General features: G+C 36.0%; 1 protein-coding gene across 2 annotated transcripts in view; it reads left to right on the forward strand.

Annotated features, from left to right (window-relative positions):
- The first annotated feature begins 1,297 nt into the window (after positions 1-1,297).
- The window catches only part of SECISBP2L (SECIS binding protein 2 like), a 62,524-nt gene continuing 41,502 nt past the window's right edge, over positions 1,298-22,319 (forward strand). Inside the window, exons 1-8 of one of the 2 annotated variants that reach the window (XM_032623158.1) lie at positions 1,411-1,597; positions 5,583-5,653; positions 8,866-9,044; positions 11,023-11,347; positions 12,925-13,060; positions 17,564-17,793; positions 18,088-18,112; positions 18,453-18,568. In XM_032623158.1, the coding sequence (XP_032479049.1) occupies positions 8,929-9,044; positions 11,023-11,347; positions 12,925-13,060; positions 17,564-17,793; positions 18,088-18,112; positions 18,453-18,568 (948 nt within the window). In that variant the 5' untranslated portion in view covers positions 1,411-1,597; positions 5,583-5,653; positions 8,866-8,928. Of the gene's footprint in view, positions 1,598-5,582; positions 5,654-8,865; positions 9,045-11,022; positions 11,348-12,924; positions 13,061-17,563; positions 17,794-18,087; positions 18,113-18,452; positions 18,569-22,319 lie in introns of both variants that reach the window. The other variant, XM_032623157.1, reaches the window with a different exon arrangement.

Genomic DNA, 22,319 nt, shown 5'->3' on the forward strand with positions numbered 1-22,319 from the left:
CTAGAGACCATAGGGGAACATCCTGAAAATTCAGAGTTCTTTTTATCTTTCAGTTGTGAAGGAGTATGATAATCTGTTAGTTTATAATTTGTATGTGTTTATTTATTTTTGGCTGCGTGGCATGCGGGATCTTATATATATATACACACACATGCACACATACATGTAAAATTTGAGGAGGCAGCAGAGTTAAACCTAAATAAATGGGAGAGCTCTACATACAAATATAAATGTTTCTCCTTAGAAATGGTTTCCGCTGCCAGCCTTGATGTAAGTCTTATTAACCTACTATAGTTCCTTTCACCAGGTCAAAACATAGTATCAACTTAAGTACAGTTAGGGGCTCCACAGACCACCTCTTCTTGGAGTCCTAGTCAAATAAAACCAGACTACCAAGTCAGCCTAACTGAAAAGGCAATGCAACTTTTTACTGATGTCTCCTGAAGCATAACAAAGCAAACTTCTTAAAATTCTTTCCCAGCTGTGAATCTCCACACCACTCTCCCACACAGGAGCCACCTCTACTCTCTCCCTTCACTTAAGTGTGAGTTAGCTTATGTAGCTTTTTATTTTTCTTCCTCACCCTGGAACTGACCAGCAAGCAATAACTTTCAGGGTTTGTGTTGGAGGGTGTGTTCGAGGAGATACCCAGAGGCAGTCCGCTATGCTTACCAAGTGTCCAATTTCATGGCAGTCTCTTTCCTCAAGGAACAGTTAATAGGCCCACTGGAAAAAGCAACATACCAGAGTTGGGTATGTTACCTGTTGGGTGGTGGGATACAGACTCTGGGTAAAATGAGGGGTTCTGACATAGGGCAAATCAGCCTGAAGGTGAGCCTAGAAGTGGACCTGGACCTTGACAGAGAATTACCAAATCAGTATTTGTGGAGCCTCCTGTCTCCATTTCTCAGTGGTGGCCGTTCTGCGGTGTTTTCCTTTACAGTCAAGACTCCCTTTAGCCGGATAACATAAGAAAGGATCATATGTACAGGCAGCTAAAAGCTCTTCCAGTATCACTAAGAGGTAGTTTGAGATAAGTAAGTGGTCTCTGAGGTCCCTGAAGACTAAAAACCGAGTGTCCTGAGTCCCAAATGGTCCCACGCTCCTCTAGTTTAGCAGTCCAGAGGGGCAGTTAAGTCCCGCGTAAAGTGCACAGTGGTTATGGGCACTTGCTCCTGAGAATCTCCACCTGGCCTCAGCATCCAGATCAGCCAGCTCTGGCTCGTTTACTGCCAGCTCACGCCGCCTGCGGTCACTCCGCCCACTGCCCCCCTCGGTCTCCTCCCCCTTCTTTCCCTTTTGCGCACCGCCATTTCCGCCTAAGGCTTTCTCCAATTTGGGCCCTCCTCGGCTTCCGTCCCAGATGATCCCTCGGCGAGGCTGCCGCCGCCTCCTCCTCCCGGAGCTGGAGACGCCTCCTCGGCCAGTGGCGTAGCGGGACTCTGTGTCGGGGCCAGATAGATAGGGGCGGAGGTCTGGAGCCCGGTCTAGACCCGAGCGGGGGGCCATGGAGAAAGCGGCCCGAGGCGCTCTCGACACCGACTAACGCGGGCCCGTTGCGGCTGCAGGCGCCATGGACCGAGCCCCCGCAGACCAGGTACGCGGGTTTGGGCTGGGCCGGCCGGGCCGGGAGCTGGGGGTCGCTGCTTCCTCCCGGGCGGGCCCTGGTCTCCGAGCGTGGGCCCGGACGGCCGAAGCCTTCGGGTTTTTGCTGGCGCAGACCTCCTTTCCCCGGGAGCCTGGCGGCGCCCCACTCTCCTGCATTGTTCCAGCTGCTGTCTCGAGCTTGGGGGCTTTTCCAGCCCCGTTCCCCCCGGGCTGGGGACTCGCTTTTGCCCTTCCTCCCTGGCTTGGTGAAAGGGGCCAGACGGCTCCCAAGTTGTCCGTGCTTTCCCGAGAGAGGGTTTATAACTTGCAGAGAATACCACCTCCCCCCCACTTCCCTTCCCTTCAGTTCTGGAATGTGTTTTCAAGGTGGAAAGGCTTTTGAAGGTTTCTCACTTAGAAAAACTGTCATAGAATGTGTGATAACTACAGACGAAGGTGGGGGGAGGTTTATGGGCTTTTTTAATATCTACGTTTACCTTGAGTGAAGCATTGTTTTTGCAGTGGTTTTAGGGAGGTCTTCCCTTTTAGATATGAAATACTACGGTTTCCCTTTGCCCTTCTAGCCAACTATTTCGCAAAAATAAATGTTTTTAAAAAGTCGCTATTATATTTTAAAGGTGTAGGACCGAAGCGCGAATTCATTTCCGAGCCCGTTTTCATATTCACAAAGCAGTCCCATTAGTGTTTTCAGTTGCATCAAATTATTGATTATCCAAGCCAGTAGGTGCTGGGAGGCTGGGATGGTGATAGTGTTAAAAAAATAATCTAAAATAATAGTTTTCTTCCCCCACAGAAGTTTCGGTATTTTCCATCCTGAGACCTGTGTGAAACGATTTAATTTGATGAAATCTAAGTTTACTCACTCTCCATTCCCCTCTTCAGTTGAAGGCCTTGCCCAGTGATGAACTAGGCAAATAGATGAAGGAAAAACAGAGACTAGGGATTTGCCTAATTACTTTACAAATGGATAATTAACACCTGAATAATGAGACCGGATTCCCCAAATTCCTGTATCTGTATATTTGTAGCTAGTGAGAGCCAGTTCTGATTTTAAATCGGGATCTCTTAGCAGGCAAAGAGCAGCCTCCTGGTTGTGTGTGTGTGTGTGTGTGTGTGTGTATTTTTACAAAATCTTTATTTAAAAAAAGCTTTATGTGAATATGCCTCTGAAAACACAAATGAGTTTTATGAAACAATATGTGTATTTACCGAAGCAAAATTGATTGGGGCCCCTTGGCAAATACATACCGGCTTTCCTGTGACCCAGGGTATTTTATATACACTCTATATCCAATTTAATGAAAAACAATTTTTCAAGGTATCTATCAAAAGTGTCTGAGATTTGAAAGCCTGACAAGTGAATAGGAAATTTTCTTGAATGATTTTTTTGTATGTGTGTCACTAATGAAAGGGTTAAACATTTTGGTCGTTCTCTGTGATGACAGAACTGTAACTAGTAATGCTGCCATATGTATACTTATGGTTCCCTTCATCCCAGAGGAAATGTAATGAACTATTTAGATGGTAACCCTTAGCATAGTTATTTGTGTGTGATTATCTTAACAGCAAGTGCTATGAGCAAATTATTTAGAGAGCCTCTTCATCTTTCATCCTGTATCTTTCCAAAGTCCACAACCTATTAAAATCTTGTAGAAATTTAAGGTTCAGAGAAAAATCATAAATGTAGGTTTTCCATTGAAGAATTTTTCTTTTTTTTTTTCCTTCCTCTTCCTTAGCCTAACCTTAAATGAGAGAATAATTTGAATCAATCCCCCTTTCCCCCCACATGCTCACAGGAAGCTGAGACCCCAGGAAGTGATGCCTGGTTCGTGCTGTAGGGAGTTAATTCAGGGATCCATGGATGACCTGGAAGGAGTCTTCTTCGTTTTAATTAGCACTTTTCTGGGGCAAGACTCCATTATTTTCATCATATGCTCATATTCATCATTGAAAAAAGGCACAGAACCATTCATTTCATGATAGATTAGGGGCTAGAACTGAGATTTGTCCACTTTGTGGAGTTCTTGATTGTTTTCACTATACCACTGAGTAATGCAATGGCTTTTCCAAGTTATTTGGAATGTACTTTTATATTTTTAATAACGAAGTGAATTTAATAGGTAAAAGTCATTAAAAACAGATGCCATATGTGCTGAATTCCCATTTTTTCTCACAAAACATTTATTTTTTTCATTTTAAACCATTGTTGGTTTGTATTTAGAATTTCTGGGAATGTCTACAGCATTAAAACTTATAATATTGTAGTGGTTAGCCATTCATAGAAGTTTGATTTTTAAAAAATAGTACTAATACACACTTTCTGCATTTTGTCTTAATCTAAGCGAAATCCTTGTAGTATTGCACAAGTGTAACTTAAGAAAAAAACTCAGCATGTTTTGCCTGAAGGCATTCATGTTGCTGTTGTTGAATTACCTCTTTTTTAAAAAAAATATAAAATCTTTGTATAAAAGGATAAATTGTGTGTGCGTTGATCAAGATTATAAAAAATAAGTTACTGGGAATACATGCTAGCTGATAGTCTTAATTGTAGTAATGAGTATTTGAAAGAATGTTATAACCAGAAGGGAATCTCAGGAGTATTCTCTTTTACCAAGACTATATTAAATCAAAACAAGTAGCTTAATTTTAATTGCCAGAGTTAGTTCTAAGAACTACTTGGTATTGTGCCTTTTTGTTGTTGTTGTTCTTAAGGGAAAAAAAGCTGGTATAAAGGGATGTGAAGCATAAATCATGGAGTTCATTTTGTTTATAAAGTCTTAGTGTTTCTATTTTTAGTAAATTTAGGACAGTGTTTTGAGATTTTTAAAAAATAAACAATAACCTTAGAAGTAACAGAACACTTGAGGTTTACTATTTCATTTGTATTATCAAATAATTTAAACATTGGCTTGATATTTAGTACATTAACATTAGATAAGTTCTTTTAAAATAATTTGCAAAATTATTGATCAGTGATGTCTTTAATTCTTAGAAAAGCAAATGTGTAATAAATGCATATGGCTTCATGCAAAGTGCTGATTACCAATAAAGATATAAAATTATTTGGTTTATAATTTTTTTCTTTAAATAATTTATAAACTTCAAATAATATCAGCACTGCAAACTAAATATATTCTAGATAAGTTACTCTAAAATGTTTATTATTCAGCAGTACTTACAGTTAGCTTTTATAGATCTAAGTAAATGATTGTCTTAACAGATTTTAAAAATAATACTTTTGTAATTAAAAAGAAGGTAAATAATGCTCATTTACTGAAAATACCATTTGGAAATTTTAAAAGGCATTTTTCCCTAAGCTTTTAAGTCAAAGAGGAAATATAAAGTAGAATTTTAGATTTTTGAAAAAGTAATAAAATACTACACATGACAATGTATGGGATGTGGCTGAAGCTTACTCTGAGGCAAATGCATAGTCATAAATGTTTTCATTATTCAACATTTTAAAAGGAAATTAAAAATTAAGCATCCAAGGCAAGAAGTTTGGGGGTAAACCCTTCAAAGAAAGAGAGAAAAAAAATGTAAAAGCAGGAATTAATTAATTAGATATTCCAAAAACTAGAATTAAATTTAGAAAGTTGGATGTTAGAAAAGTACCACCAGACTTTAACAGGATTAAATGTGGTCTGTTTTAAGAAAAGGGAGAAATTTGTATGGATAGGAAAGCAAGTGGTCAGAGTCTAAGGTAAATGGTTTTTTTGTTTTTTCAATATTTTCTAAAGTCTTGGCAGAACTCATATGTATAACTACTGTGATTTGTTTTGGCAAGTGGTTTACTTTCAGTATAAAACCTTCCAACCAGAAAACAATAAAGCCAGCAGGTATCTCTGAAGGATTTTTTCCTTCAGAAGACATTTTATCTTTGGCCATGATATGTAAAATAATGTTTGATATATCGTATTTACCTTAACATAGGAAGAATGTGGAGGGTTTCCATGGTCATATTTTTTCTCTAGGTGTGTAGTACATACTGACATTTCACTGTGGGAGCGTGCCGTATTATGTTCTACTTCAGTTTTGATTTCAAGTGAGTGTCTTTTTTCTGTTGCTTAATTTGGGAGTATTATTCGCACTCTTCTGAATGTTCTGTCTCAGAGGAGTTTAGTATGCATTTTCTGTTGATGTGTGCTTCGTAGTAATGTTTGCCCATTTTCCCTAAACCAGCCTCGTGTAGTGCTCTCTTCAGAACATGAACTCAATGCATGTTTGTTGAATTATATATAGGCTCTCAGTGATCTGAATGCGTTTGTTCAATAAACTTTTAAATAAGGTTTTTATAGTTTTTTGTTCTGATAAATTCTTGGGTTTTCTAGATTATTCACATCAAAGAAATTTTACTGATGTTTGTTTTACTATATGCAGAATTTTAAATGAATGTGAAACAGCTTAAGTTTTGTTTTTTCAAATACAGGTTTCTGGGATTATGATTTTTCATTAATTTGGAAAATTCTGAAATAATTTCTGAAAGATAAAGAAAATTTTATTGTGTAGTTTTTTTTTTTTAACAGAGTACAGGAATAGATTTTGTTCTGTGTTCAGACTTCTTTCATATTTATATTTTAATTAAGGAGACAAAAATTTGCTATACATTGTTTTTTTTTGCTATAAAATTTTTGATTTCTAAAAAACAGATCATGGCAAAAGTAGAGAGACTAAACAGAAATTCAAACTGAGGCATATCATTGTATGAAGTAAGTAGTCTAATTTTTTCATAACATTTTGTTGTCCACTATGTTAAAACATTTTTTCCTTTGATCTCTATGCTAATATAATTGAAATATTGCCAGAATTTGTTGCTTGCTTAACATATTGTCTCTTGGGCTTTATTATATGGAATTTAAAAAATAGTTTGGGATTTTTACTTTTCAGGCCTGAGAACAACTTAGGCTGCATTTTGATGTATGACACTGAAGGCCCCAAAGTCACAATAAACAACTTATAAAACCATACGGAGTTGTAACTATAGGAGAAAGTTTGCCAGTCTGTTCCTACTAGTGACATCTTCTGTTTGTGCAGCTGTTGACTACAGCAGCTTCTCTTTTTTGCTAAAAACAAAGGATCGTTTCAGTGTTTGTGAGTTTTATTGTTGAATGCCAATATCTAGAATTGCACTTAGAATAGAAACCAATACAGACTTTAATTTTTAAGGACATATACTGTGTATATGTGCAGATATTAGTTATAAATTATGCATGACACTTTTTGAATAGTGGGTTGCCTAAATTCATAAAACATAGAGTACAAATGAGACTAGGCATAAAAAATTTGTGGCACTGTCTCCCCTCCCCTGCGTGCCACCTGGCTTGTGGGATCTTTGTTCCCTGACCAGGGATGGAACCTGTGCCCCCTGCAGTGGAAGTGGAGTCCTAACCATTGGACTGCTAGGGAATTCCCTGCACCTTTTGATTTGAGCAAGAATTTGAATTTGTTGTTACCAAAGTAATTTATGAGTTGGTATTACTTGGGGGGATCAGGAAAAGTTATTTTTAAATTATTTCTTTATATTAGTATTATTCCTTTTTTTCATGTTGGGCTGAGAATTTAATATAACTGCATACCTTGCATTAAAAAGAAATCCTGGTGTCTTCTAGTCCAGATTTATAAAACTGTTCAGGTTCTCATATGTTCAAAGGTTGATATTTTATACCTTATGTAAATAAGTTTTGAATCATGTTGACTATCACAGTGACAATCACTGACTTACACTGTTAACATTTGTTTTTGCCTCTTGTGTTGAAATTCAAGAAACCAACTCCAGTTCACAGATATTTGTGAGTTCAATGACGTTATCAACTTCAGATTTGGTTAGTAGTACAGAAGTAGGCTTCAAAGTTAAATCAGGTGGGGAGGAAGGATATTGAATTGATACTGCTATATAGTTCAGATTTCTTCCCCCAGACAGATATTACTGAATATTTACAGTGGGCTCTTTGGAGAACAGTTTTTCTGAAAAAGGCTCTATATTTAGCATATCAAGTCTTTTCTTTAGATTTTCTTGGATTTGCTACTGATTACTTTTGTGAGAAACATGCATGAAATTTATTCTGAGAAATATGCCTTGATGGGAGTTTCTACTGAATGCCACCCTGGTGGGGAAAAAGTTCTGGTTAGGGCTATTGCTTTCAGGTAGTTGATTTGAGTTATTGAAAAATTGGATTGCATTCCACTTACTGGTTTTGCTAATAAGTGTTTAATATCTTTTTAGATTGTAATGTTTGTGGTTTTTAACATTCTGCTTTTACAGAATGTGCCTATAGATTATTTCTTTGTATAATTAAATTTTAAAAATTTGTTGTTAAATATAACAACTGTAGAAAGAAAACTGCATAAAACCAGTGTACAGCTAAATGAATTATTGGATGAATACCTCGTATCACCCAAGTTAGGATATAGAACTTTGCCAGGTAACCCAGAAACCGTACAGGTGCCTCTTCCCAATCACAGCTCCCTCTTTCCTAAGAGTAATTCCTATCCTAATTTTCATGGCTCTTATTTACTTTTCTTTATAGTTTTGTCACCAACTTGTACATCCTTAGTATGGTAGTTTATTATGTCTGTTAAACCTCTATAGATTTATAAGGAGAGATACAAAATAAACTAAAATGGAGTACGTAGACTGGATTACTTTAGTTTACTCCGCTTGTCTACTGGGAAGCTGAAGTACTCATTTTTTCCCCAGTTTAACTGTGAAGCAAAAGTTTTTCTCCCTTATTTTTTTTTTCATTTATTGTAGACATTTTCCTTCCTTTTAATTTAACCATACTAATCTAATTTCCTGAAATGGACAGAAATAGACTATTTTTTAGACTATTCAAACAAATATAAAGTATCCTTCAGAACTCTGTTGAGTGATTTTTTTTCCCCTAACAAAATTAGTTAAAAACACATTGTTTTGTCTGAAGAGCTAGTTTGTTTTTTTTACTACCAGCTTTATTTTTGGACTGTGAGGTACAATTTCCTTGTATTCTTGATTGTTTTAACAGCTTTGGTTATGTAAGGAATGACTTCATTGAAATCTAGTAACCTTTGATAACTTTTCTCCTATTTGATGGCTTTGTTTAAATAACGTGATCATATTTAATTATTTTAATTTGACCTTGCTATTCCTTTGAATATCTTGTGACATTAGAGACCTAATTACTGTTTGTAAAGACTGTCTCTTTTATTGTTAAATTGTGAATTTGTATTATTTAAATTTTTGTTCGTTTGTTAGTAATGTGTTTCACTTTCTCTTTGAAGAATGTCAAGCTGTCAGCTGAGGTAGAACCATTTATTCCCCAGAAGAAGAATCCTGATACATTTATGATCCCTATGGCACTCCCAAATGATAACGGCAGTGTTTCTGGTGTAGAACCAACTCCAATTCCCAGCTACCTGATTACTTGTTATCCATTTGTTCAGGAAAACCAGTCCAATAGGTAATTTGTTTACTATTATTTTCTTTTGGTGGGGGAAGAAATGGGTAGGGAAATATAGAAGTTGGCAAAGGATACTTCTTAATTTTTTCTTTTTTAACTTTTAAACATTAACCATTTCTCTGTTTTCTAAGAGGAGTAAATAAAACCAAATGATGTAGAAATTTAAAAATTGTTAACATGGATTATTGTTATTTTCTCATTCTTTCTAAGAGAAAATGGAGTTCTTTGTATGTGTCTCCTATAATAAGTCATTGAAATTTGTTTGAAATAAATTGACTCAAAGGGAGAAATGAATTATTCAGAAAGAGGGGTGAACAGAAATCCTTTTTTGAGGATAGGCATCTAATCATAATTGCCAAGACAGTGTGGCATAAGAAGAATATATCAAGGGGTAGCCCTTAACTTTGAAGCTTTTGTGTCTAGTTAGCATATATGTGTTTAGACTCTGATTGTAGTTTAAATTTAGCTTCTGTGCTGTAGTCACAGGGTGATGTAGCAAAATGCTTACAGTTTAGATAATGTGTGACCTAGTGTTTAGGGTGTACCTTGTGATAGTCATGATAGCCTTTCTAACCCTGCTTAGACTGTCTGAATGATTAGCATTTCATTGGTGTCGTTCATTTTATTGCTGTATAAAAGTACTTTCAGCCTCTTTCAAGTTATATCACACACAAAAAATTGTACTTCTCCAGCACTCTGGGGTAAATGGATGAGGGGTCTAGGCTCTAGCCTTTGCCCAGCCACCCCTGAGGGCTAAGGCAATCAATATTTCTACACGTCTATAACCATTGTGGCACACTAGTGTGCCCAGGCACATTCGTTGATAAATTCTGGTTGTATGAGATAACGGATCACTAAATTACTGTCTCAGATATTAAATATTCAAGTTAATAGTCTAAAACTCTTAATAGTTTTGGGCATTAGGCAAACAGTAGAAGCTAAAGGAGTCTTCTCAGTTGAGTCGTTAACATTATATTAAAGATCTCTGACCTGTATTGGGTTATGTTTGAAGTGATTTGTAAACTAGATTAAAAATACTATTCTGCATTTGACAAAGTGGCCAAGTGTCCAGTATGATAAATTTAATTTTCCTTACCAAATAATCTTTGAGAATTCATGAGTAAGCCAGCCATCAGATTATTTGAAAATATTTTTAGAATTGTGGCAGGGAGTATTTTTCCCTTTTGCTTTGTCATGGAACAGTGAGGAAAAGCTCTGTACTCCAGCCCCCTATGACCCCTCATTTGTCAGCAGCAACTGTCTGCAAGGAGAATTGCTGAGACAGGAAGGACTGGTGCTTTATAGGAAGGGATTGCACTAGGAGAACTCTAATGCTGGAGATAGATGGTCGTGAACAAGCTTGCCTTTTTCTTCTCTTCTTTCCCTTGGACCTGGTGCCTGCTTCCATTGCCAAGGAGGGGAGCCAGGGAAAGAGCTGGACTTGGCCAGGTGGTTAGGGGAGTATGGTAGAGGAGTAGGAGGCTGTGGGCCTGAGCTAAAGAATGGGAGGTGGAAGAATCAAACACCCGTTGTAAAGATCACCTTACACAATGATCACCTTACCCTGCTTTTTGCAGAAGACTGTCACAGTTGTTACCATTGGATGGGAACTTTGGACTGCCTTTAGTGGCAGATTCAGCAACTAGGTGTTTTAACTTTTAAGCAGAAATACCTTGAGGAGGTTGAGGGGAGTGTTACAAATAAGAAAGGTCTGTACCAAAATTTTTAAATTTTGGAATGCAGTAAGCTATCAGGTTGAATTCCTTTTTACTGTCAATTAAATTGTACTGTCAATTACATGTACATAAAAATCTCTAGTTATAGCAAGGAAATTTATAAAACGGTAATTTTATCTCTTTCAGAATTACTATGAGGCTACTATTTTTTCTTTTATTAAAATACGCTGAGATTTTGTTTTAGCATTACTTTTAGACATACATGTCAATAGATTTTTTTCTTTTTTGATTTGGTTTTACAGACAGTTTCCATTATATAACAATGATATACGATGGCAACAGCCTAATCCAAACCCTGCTGGACCATACCTTGCTTACCCCATTATATCTGCTCAGCCACCTGTTTCTACAGAGTATACATATTATCAGCTGATGCCAGCACCATGTGCCCAAGTTATGGGTTTCTATCATCCTTTTCCTGCACCTTACTCCAACACTTTTCAGGCTGCAAATACTGTCAATACTATAACTGCAGAATGCACTGAGCGTCCAAATCAGCTTGGACAGGTCTTCCCGTTATCTGGTCATCGAAACAGAAACAGTAATAGAGGACCAGTGGTACCAAAAGTAAGTGACTGAATTTGATTGGCTTTTGTGTTTGATATTTCTCTTGTTAGTAATAGTATAAGTAATTTGCTACTTGTATTGATTAGCCTTTAATCCTGAATTTACCTTTTAAAAAACAGTCAATGGTGTAGCATTTATAAAATAATTTTTTTTCCATTACTTTTGGTCCTCATTCTTAAATGGTGATATGATTTACAGTCATCTTCCACTTCCTTCAGAGAGTTTACATAAGCATAATGCACAGATATTTCCAAAGTATTTTAATTTAGTGATAAAATTGCATAGTGACACCAGTTTTAATAAGTGATTAGTTTGGGTCCTTTGCTAGCAGTGTTGAGTGGCTAATGCACATCAAGACATTTCAGTCTTCAGAAATAAGCAGGAGATATTATGGAAAAGAACATTTGTCTCTTCAACTTCATTGTTTCTGTTCTGTCAATTTTTAGTAGGAATAGCACTTCGTTATTCAAGGGATGCTTTATTATGTGAATACAAGGTCTCCCAGGGCTAAAGAAAATTAAAGATAAATGTGGGAAATGACCTTTTATCAGCACCAGCCTTTGACTAAATTAAAAAAAAAAAGACACAAAGGCCTTGAAATCACAGGAGGATTAAGGTTAATTCTAGGTGACTGTTTCTTAACTAAAAGGTTACTTTTCTATTGAGGCCATGATATCAAAGCACATAAGAAGAAAAACCATGTTTCTTTTCAGCACTTTTGAGCTAATAGAAGGCAGAGGGATTAGATGCATTTTATGACTTATTGTCAAGGAGTTGATGCTTTCCTAGATTCCATTAGCCTAGCCTCTTTGGTGAAAAGTCTTTGCTATCTTCTGGCATACTTTTAACAGATTAAAATACAAACAAGCAGCAGAAGTTGCTTTGAAAAGCATTTTAGACTTTGTTCATGGAAACATTCTGGATCAAGGGAAATCCTTTTGGGACCTCTGAGAATGAAAAGAAGACAATAGTATATAACTTTCAGAGTTTGAAGTAACATGATTTCTCAGAGTGCATTTCCAGCACTTGAATCTAAGAAGTTAAATTTGGAGTTGTATAAATTGCTATTAAGTGATGAATACCCATATTTTTTAAAATGAAGGAAAGGATCGGTTTTTTAATATTTTCTTTTTAAACTCTCAAACAGAAATTTCTTTTGTAATTCATTGCTAAAATTTCTCTTTTGGATAAGTTACCATCCTTTTTATTACCCTTTTAAATAAAAATTTGCAACCCCTAATTTGACATGATTATACTTTTATTGTTTATTAGATATTGATTGAGAAAACTAAAAATGCAAATGACAATTAAAATGAATTCATATTTTATTATAGTAATATTAATGGTTATTTGAAAGTAGTATATAAATGTGTGTATAATACATTATTTACCCTGTTATCATTGGCTGAAGATAATTTCATGAAATCCTAACACAGTAACCCTGTTTCCTCATGGGTTGGGAGTCACTAATTTGTAGCCTACATTTAAGTATCTTTTATAAAGGATGTGTATTTTATAATATTTAGTACATTGAATAAGATCTTAAGTTTTTTTTTTTTTTTTTTAACTTCAATCAGCAACAGCTTTTACAACAGCACATAAAAAGCAAAAGGCCACTGGTGAAAAATGTAGCTACTCAGAAAGAGACAAATGCAGCAGGTCCTGATAACCGATCAAAAATTGTGCTACTGGTAGACGCTTCACAGCAAACTGGTAAGGCAAGATTTCTTACATATATACGTTATAGGTTTTAAAAAAAATTTTATTTTATTGAGGGAATTCCCTGGTGGTCCAGTGGTTAGGGTTCCATGCTTCCACTTCAGGGGGCATGGGTTTGATTCCTGGTTGGGGATCCCGCATGCTACATGGCAAGGCCAAAAAAAAAAAAATTATATTATTGAAGTACAGTTGATTTACAGTGTTGTGTTAATTTCTGCTGTGCAGCAAAGTGATTCAGTTCTATATACATATACATCCTTTTTTGTTTTCTTTTCCATTATGGTTTATCACAGGATACTGAATATAGTTTCTTGTGCTGTACAGTAGGACCTTGTTGTTTATCCATTCTATATATAATAGCTTGCATCTGCTAATCCCAAACTCTCCCCATCCATCCCTCCTGCATCCCCCTTTCCCCTTGGCAACCACAAGTCTGTTCTCTATGTCTGTATACATCACTGATTTTCATCTGTTGTCATGCATCATTGACTTTATAATTGTGGACTCTACCACTTTTTTCTTTTTTGTATTTCGGCCATGCTGCAAAGCAAGCAGGATGGTTCCCCCACCAGGGATCGAACCCGGGCCTCCACAGTGAAAGCTCCAAATCCTAACCAGCAGACCACAAGGGAACTCCATGGACTCTACCACTTTTTAGGATTCTAGGCTTTCTTCCGTTTATCCTGCCACTTTGTGAAATTCTCTAGGAAGGATAAAACAGTCCATGTCCTTAATGTTCTTTCAACTTGCATGCTGGCTTATGTACAATTTTGGGCAGGATTTGATGTTTCCTTATCCCCTTATAGTAGTGGAGCAGTTCAGAAGTCAGAGATGGAATTTTGCAGACATTATAGAAATTTGAGGGACTCATTTTGGTAGAAATCAGAATTGTACGTGTTTTATAGCTAGATTAAAATCCTTTTTAAAACATCCTAACATCCTGTAATATCTTTATAGACGAAGTTACCAAGTTTTCTGCACCGTATTTTAGCATAGATCTGAACCAGATGTATGAGTGATACCTATATCCTCAAATAAGTAAATATTTTGGACTAGTTGGATATCATTTTGTCAAAAGTGTTTTAGAGGACTGTATAAGCATTAAATTACAAAGCTTTATCCTGGTAATAGATAAGAATTAATAAATAGTCTTAAAATATTCTTGCTGTTTTCCAGTTTATATTGTGAAATTTCATTTTGTATCTCTGGTCTCAGCCTAATAGCTATAGAGTAGATGGCCGTCTTCTACTCTACATCCATTGTGATTAAAGAAATCCTTATTAATGATCCAAGGCTAGGAATTAGATCTGTTCAAAGGCATATTTGCTTTTTACCCCCTATAGTTTTCACAAAAATACCGTCTGGCTTAAAATGAATTAGGTGGCACATACATTCTTTCATTTGGACTGTACCTTTTCTGTTGGACGTCTATTCAGTTTCCTTTTACAATTGCTTAGGTCTGTTAGGAGCAAGAAAGGATTTGGGAATCAGTTAAAAAACAATCTTGCTGATAGTGCAGTCATTGTGTGATTTGTAGGGCATAAAGCGATGAGATTAACAGACTGACAAATGGTTGGCTATGGGAAAGAGTCACAAGGTAATATATGACAAAATTTTCTATGTTTTGGTTGTTCCTAGACATAGTGACCCATTTCTACATGCTTTGAACCCTGGAACTGCTTTAAAAATTTATCCTAACGTCTTTGGTTTGCTCATTAAGTGTCCACAAAGACAGCCTTCTGAAGCACAAGAATTAGAAAGTGAAAAGATGAAGATATAATTTGAGTAGAAGATTATACCTTCTATCAGTATTCTTATTCTTTAGTTTGTTTTTAAGTTATCAGGATTAATTGGTATCAACTACAGGTAGAATGAAAATTTTAAAGGAATTTGTAACAATTTTTTCCTCTTGAACACAAGGTCATATTATTTAAGAGTTTAGTAACATGGCTAGATATAAGATAATATACAAAAATTAATTGCATTTCAGTGTGCTGCCAACAAACAAAATTTAAGAAAAGATATTATTTACAGTAGCAACAAAAATACAGTTTCTGGCATAAACCTGACAAAAGATAATAAGACATTGATGCAGAAAACTGTAACTATATTATAGGACATTTAAAAAAATAAATAGCATGCTCATTCAGGACAATTTGATGTTGCAAATGGCATTTTTCCCCTAAGTTAGTCTATAGATTCAATGCAGTTCTAATCAAAATTCCTATGGTGGGCTTCCCTGCTGGTGCAGTGGTTAAGAATCCGCCTGCCAATGCAGGGGACACAGGTTCAAGCCCTGGTCCAGGAAGATCCCACATGCCACGGAGCAACTAAGCCCGTGGGCCACAACTACTGAGCCTACGCTGTAGAGCCCGCGAGCCGCAACTACTGAGCCCTCGCGCCGCAACTGCTGAAGCCCGTGCACCTAGGGCCCATGCTCTGCAATGAGAGAAGTCACTGCTGTGAGAAGCCCGTGCACTACAACGAAGAGTAGCCCCTGCTCACCACAACTAGAGAAAGCCTGCATACAACAACGAAGACCCAATGCAGCCAAAAATAAAATAAATAAATTTATTAAAAAAAAAAATTCCAGTGGGGATTTTTTTGGAACTTGACAAACTAATTCTAAAATAAAGGAGCGCACTGGCCAAGACATCCCTGGAAAATAACTTTTCCTCTAGATATCAAGACCTATTAAGCCATTTTATTTTTTATAGGCTTATACAAAAATACAGTATATAAAATTCAGTATGTGAAAATCAAACAGAACAGAGAGCCCAGAAACACATATAAGGAAAACGACAAAGATAGCATCACAGACCCCTAACATATACATCATGCAAATCTATTCCAGATGGATTAAGGGCTTAAATGGGAAAACCACATGTAGTAGAAAATACAGCAGATATCTTTATGATTGCATGGAGAGAACTATTTCTAAAATTAAGAATTTCTGTTTATCAAGCGTGAGTGAAAGAACAAGGCACAAATCTTGGAAAAGATTTTTACCATGCATGTAACTGACAAAGGGTTAGTGTGAGGACATATAAAGAATTCATAGGAATCAATAAGAAAATGATCCCACCTTGTGCTCAGGGCCCCTGGAATGCAGTGCTGCCAAGGGGCTGAAACAGTTTGGTAGAGCTATAGGAATATTTGGACCCAGTTGTCCTACTCAGGTGAATGTATCCAAGTGGAATCTCCCCCTAGAAAGAAAAGGAACTGTTTGATTAAAGGTGTGTACACTGCAGCAGCACCAAAAAAAACCACTGAAAACTTCTCAATGTCCAGTAACGGGCAACAAGTCAAAAGAAGGCTCCAGGACATCCACTCAGTGGAATAATTTGGGGCCTTCATATATTATAATTAATGAAGAACATAATATTAAACAGTGCAACTCAAAAATTATATTGGTTCTGTATAAAAATTATATATGGAAAAAATTGTGTATGTGAAAAAAGGCTCGTGGAAAAAGGAATATTTGTGATAGGTTAGGAGATTGTAAGAGGTTTTTTAATGTCTTGTAATTACAATTTGTGAAATACAAAAATGAGAAACAGGCAACTTAGTAGAAAAATAGGCAGAAGTCAAACAAACCAAAAGTAAAATTAACAAGTATTTTACAGAAAGGAAAATGAGTGGCTAAAACCATGAGAAAAGATTCTCAATCTCATTATTAAGCAGAAAAATGCAAATTAAAACCCACGATGAGCCATCTTTTTATACCCAACAATTGGCAAAAATTATAGCCTAGAGGACAGTGTCAAGTATTTGGTGAATATGTGCATCAGTGGGGATATATATATATATTGATGTTAGAGTGTAAACTGTTTTAACCACCTTCGAAAATGATTTGGCATTACCAAGCGGGCCTAGTAGTAATAATCTTAGAGAAACTTCACGTGCACACACACACATTTATATGTCTGTATAAGAATGTTTACAGCAGTATTGTTCTTAATAGCAAAACCCCAAAACAACCCAGGTGTCCCATCAGTGGTACAAAGGATAAATGCATTTTGGTATATTCATACACAGACATTTTAGATTCCAGTGGCCTTAATGAATTACAGCCACATGCATCAGAATCTCAAAACCTTGGTAAATCTCGTTTAAAAAGTGAAGGAATGGTAAACACAATTCAGAATAGTGGCGACCTCTGAGGGAGAAAGAGAATGCAGTGGTGGAGGAGGCATGCAGTGGACTTCAAAGGATTGGTGATGTTCTATTTCTTAAAATAGGTAATGGTGGTTTGTTTTAATTATTCTGTAATATTAATTATACAAATATTTTAGCTATACAAATATTCTCCTTTCATACTAAACACATAAACCAATTTCTCAGGAACAGCTTACCTTTTGATGATCTTTTCAAAAGTTTTCACCTGTTTTCTCTGCTTACAAAGTTAGGTATCTTTGTTTTCTTACAATTTTAATGATAACAAGAATTGATCAACTTGTCCTCAAAAAGAGTTGTCACACTTTCCTTGCCTTACAGATTTCCCATCAGACATCGCTAACAAATCTCTCTCAGAGAGCTCTGCCACGATGCTCTGGAAGGCCAAAGGCAGGAGGAGAAGAGCATCCCACCCTACTGCTGAATCCTCTAGTGAGCAGGGGGCTAGTGAAGCTGACATTGACAGTGATAGTGGCTACTGCAGTCCCAAACACAGCAACAACCAGCCTGCAGCTGGGGCTTTGCGAAATCCTGATTCTAGCACCATCAGTGTATGTGGCATTACTTTGATTTCCTCATCAGTCATCTGTGTCAGTATTATCTTTGTGTCCTCTGCTAAAGCTGAAGTATCTATTTTCATGAACAATTCCTATAATAACAGGATGGTTAAAAATGTATTTTGTATGTTTTATTATTAATATAAGAATACTCATTTATGCAGAAGTATTTTTTCTAAGATTATAATAAGCATGCTTCACACTAGACGGAATTATGAAATGTTTTGCAAGGTATATGGTGTTGACTCTTAAGCGGAAAATAATTGTCTTTTTTGTTTCTATTTTTAGCATGTGGAATCATCTATATGTGCAGGTACTTACTTTCTGCATAGTGTTTTTGCTATACTTTCTTCTTTGTCCATGTCCCAGCTTTGTTTTTAAGCATGAGGCTTGCTGATGCTGCAGAAAAATTAGAAATCTTCCAAGGAAATTCAAGTTAATTTGAAAGTATAGTTTTGTTGATGAAATTGAGAAAATTCCAGCTAGAGCTATTCTGAAAGATGACAACTTGTATTACTAAGAACTGGAATACCACTTAAAGTTTATGGAAAATTTTTCAGTATTACATTTATAGTGACTGAGTTTCAGTATGTGAAGTTAGGGGGCCCTTTAGGTTTTGACATCTTTATATTTTTAAATCTCATTTATTACAGGTGGTGTAAATTGGTCCAGTGTAACTTGCCAGGCAACTCAGAAAAAACCTTGGATGGAAAAAAATCAGACATTTTCTAGAGGTGGAAGGCAGGCTGAACAAAGAAATAATTCACAGGTAATTTGGATTAGGTTGGAGAAATTTGAGTAGTGTGAGATGCATTATTATAAATGGTATAGTGGTTTTGAAGGGCAGTGTCCTTAATTTTTGGTGATACATATTGTGATGATATCTGTAACTTTTAAATGGCTTAGCCAATACAATTATTATTTAAATAATGAAACAAAATGGCAAGATGTTGAATGTAGGTGGGACGTATATTGTACCATTTTCTACTTTTCTATATTTAAGAAATATATTTGCATATTTTATAATTTTAAAAAAGAATACTCTCCAGTCCTACTTCATCTTTTGTGACTGTTTCTTATCCATATAAAAAATTTAAAGCATTTTAATACCTTAAATACTGATTCTTTGAACTTTAGGACTGTAGCCTGGTCCACGTGTCTTTAGTTGACTATAAACACCACAAGCCATACTCGGTGCTTGTTGCAGTACCATAGTGATGGCTGCCTCTGCCATAATGTGGCCAGACGGGGCAGCTTCCTGGTCTTGGGGAGCAAGACCTAGCTGCAGTACAGCAGAGCGAGTTATATACTGCTACGAACTTCCAATAATTGTCTTCCTGCGTTGGTTGTCTGTGATATCAGGGAGGTGTTGATTGGTCAGTATTTTTCCTTTTTAATTTTTAGATAGAGTTCCTGGATTCCTTAAATCTAGTTAAGGAATTAAAGTTACCATACGAATAGATCTGGATGAACTGAAGTAAGAGTAAGTTACCAATGGATTGAGGAAACCGAATACTTGCTGGTGTGCCTTTGCTTCCCTGAAATGAAGTACTTCAGATGTACCCTAATGTTAATTAGGCTGTTGGGAAAGCAAGTAGAATAATGCCCTCTTCCCTATGGTTATTGCGAAAATGAGTCATTGTTGTTTGTGGCAGGCTTGTGAGGCAGTCTAGCTTTATTTGATTAAAAACAAAAGAGCTAAAACAAGACTTGTTCATATAGATTAGATAAACAAAATCTACGGAATGTTTGGTTAAGGACTGAAATTTTATATTGAAATCATAACTGCTAGACCTGCCAAGTTTGCAGTCTCATTATTGGTACTTTTGGTATCAGTAGCCCACTAGAGAGGAAATAATACTGATACAGAAAAACATTTTATCTCTGCCTCAAAACTGATGCGGAATGGTGAAAAAACACAAAACTTTCAATTATAGAAACGCATAAACGTTTGTTTATTTTGTCTCCCTTCATTCCAAAAGAACTGGAGCCAGATGTTGAACAATGTGTGTGTTTTCTTTTCTACTTCTGAGGCTTTGTTATACTTTTCTTAAGTGTGTAGCTTGATTTTTGATATGCAGAACCTTTTTTTTAAGTCAAAATATTTTCCCCCTTTGCAATTTCTGATTGTTTTTCGGCTTAAAAAGTCTTTTAGAAATCTAGTAAATATTCACTTGTAATTTCTGCTTCTTTTTTACAGGGTAATGTTTTCAAAACTTTTTTATCTGAGGTTTTTTTTTGATGCATGGTACAACATAATGAGGTCGATTTTCACAGTAAACCAGTTGTCTTAACATTGTAATCCATTATTTTTTCTGATTTGTGCTGCCCTTTTAGTCATTTGCTAATTTCTTATGTCTTGGGTCCTGTTTCTGGGCTTTTTTGTTCCATTTATCAGATTTTTGCACCTGTACCATGCTGCTTTAACTACTGTACAATGCAGTGATTTTTAATGTTTTTACCAGTGTTTTAACATTTGAAACAGCAGATTTTTTCTATACTGTGATGTGCCCTTAATTGTAAATGAGGGACAGAATGTAAAAACTTAAGTTTTTAAAAATGGCTTTATTTTGTGAATAGGTTGAAAAATAAAATATATGAAAAAGGTTATACAATGAACAATCTCATTTTTACCCTGTCTCCACTTGTCTTCTTCTCTTCCCTATATCTGTGTATTTTCCCAGAGTTTTTAATTTTTAACAACTCCTAATGTTGTATGGATATATCCTTGTTAATCTCTGAAGTCCTGTCGTTGGACACTTGAATTGTTTGTAAACTACTGCTGTTAATAGATGTGCTGCAGTATTAATTAGAAATCTGTGTGTATAGCAGTAGAATAAATTCCTAGATAAGGTATTGCTGAGTGAAAAGATAAAGTCATTTCTGTTATTTGGTAAATAACACCAGATTGTACCATTTTGCATTCTCACCGATAATGTGGAGGGTGCTTATTTCCAAGTAGCCTCAGTAATCATGTGTTTTCAAGATTTTGGATTTGTGCCAGTGAGAGAGGAATAGTGTATTAAAGCAGTTGAGTATCTTTCCATATGTTTAAGGGCCGTTTGTACTTTTCTGTGAACTTGTCATACTCTGACCATTTTTTGTATCTTGATCTATTTCTCTGTTTTTGTACATTAAAAATTTTTTTTTAATTTAGAAATTTTTATTTTTCTTGGGCCGTGTGCCTTGTGGGAGTCTCGTTCCCTGACCAGGAATTGAAGACAAGCCCCCTGCAGTGGAAGTGTGAGTCCTAACCACTGGGCCGCCAGAGAATTCCCTGTTTTTGTACATTTTTAAATCAATTTGATCAAGCTCTTATCAAATATTTTTAATTTCTGGGAGCTGGTAGTCTGTAATATGAGTTGAAAATATTTTGCTAGATTTTCATTTTTGACTTTGCTTATTATTATTGCCATATACAAGTTTGTTTTAAATAGCATTAAGAAGTTTATTTTTATAAAGGATTTTGCCTGTTTTCCTCCAATGTGTTTATGCTCTTGTGTTTTTTTTACATTTAAATCTTTATTCCATTTAGAGTTTGTCTTGGTAGGTGTTGTGAGATATGGGTCCTATTCTGTATTTTTTAAGTGGCTACCTAAATCTCCCAGCACCATCTATTTACAAGTCCATTACTTCACCTATTTGAGATAACTACCTTTATCACCTATTAAATTTCCATATATATTGAAATCTGTTTCCAGATTTTCTGTTTTGTTCCATTGGTTTTTGAACTAATCTATCAACTTAGGGAGAATGGATTGCCTTTATGATATGGCATCTTTCTAGAAAAACAATGTCTTCCTGCTTTTTTTTTTTTTTTTCTTTAATTTTTTGGCCGTGCAGTGCGTCATGCAGGATCTTAGTTCCCTGACCAGGGATCGAACCCAGGGCCCTTGCATTGGAAGCGAGGAGTCTTAACCACTGGACCGCCAGGGAAGTCCCCTGTCTTCTTATTTTTGAGTTACCTTTTTGTGTTCTTCAGAAGTATTGTATAATTTTCTGAAAATAAATTTGTACATATTCCTCATTTGTCAGTTCCTAGTATTTTTCTTTTTTGTTATGTAAGTGGAATATAAACACCTGAATCTTTAGATACTGATTTTGTGCTAGTCATTTAAGAATCTTAATATGTAGCTGTAGCTGTAGCTGTAGTTTCTGATTTGTTCCCTATGCTCACTTTCTAGCAACAAAACTCTTTTTTCTTAGAAGAATTTTTTTAGAAGGGGGGGTTATTAGTTCATTCCAGGAGGTAATGGAAATACTTGCATATTTGGTCCTCATGAACTTTGTTGGGACCATTAGCTTGGGGGTTTTAACTTAATCCTGGAACTTTATGTCTCCAAGTACAAGAATCAAGTTGCATTTATTTTTTTAAAAAATTGTTTTTATGTTTGTAACAACATTAATGCATATATACTAAGGCTGGTTTACAACAGGGCTTACATTTTTTTTTTTTTTTGCGGTACGCGGGCCTCTCACCGCTGCGGCCTCTCCTGCCGCGGAGCACAGGCTCTGGACGC

Source organism: Phocoena sinus, chromosome 2 (genome assembly GCF_008692025.1).
Source record: "Phocoena sinus isolate mPhoSin1 chromosome 2, mPhoSin1.pri, whole genome shotgun sequence".
NCBI classification, from domain to species: domain Eukaryota; kingdom Metazoa; phylum Chordata; class Mammalia; order Artiodactyla; family Phocoenidae; genus Phocoena; species Phocoena sinus.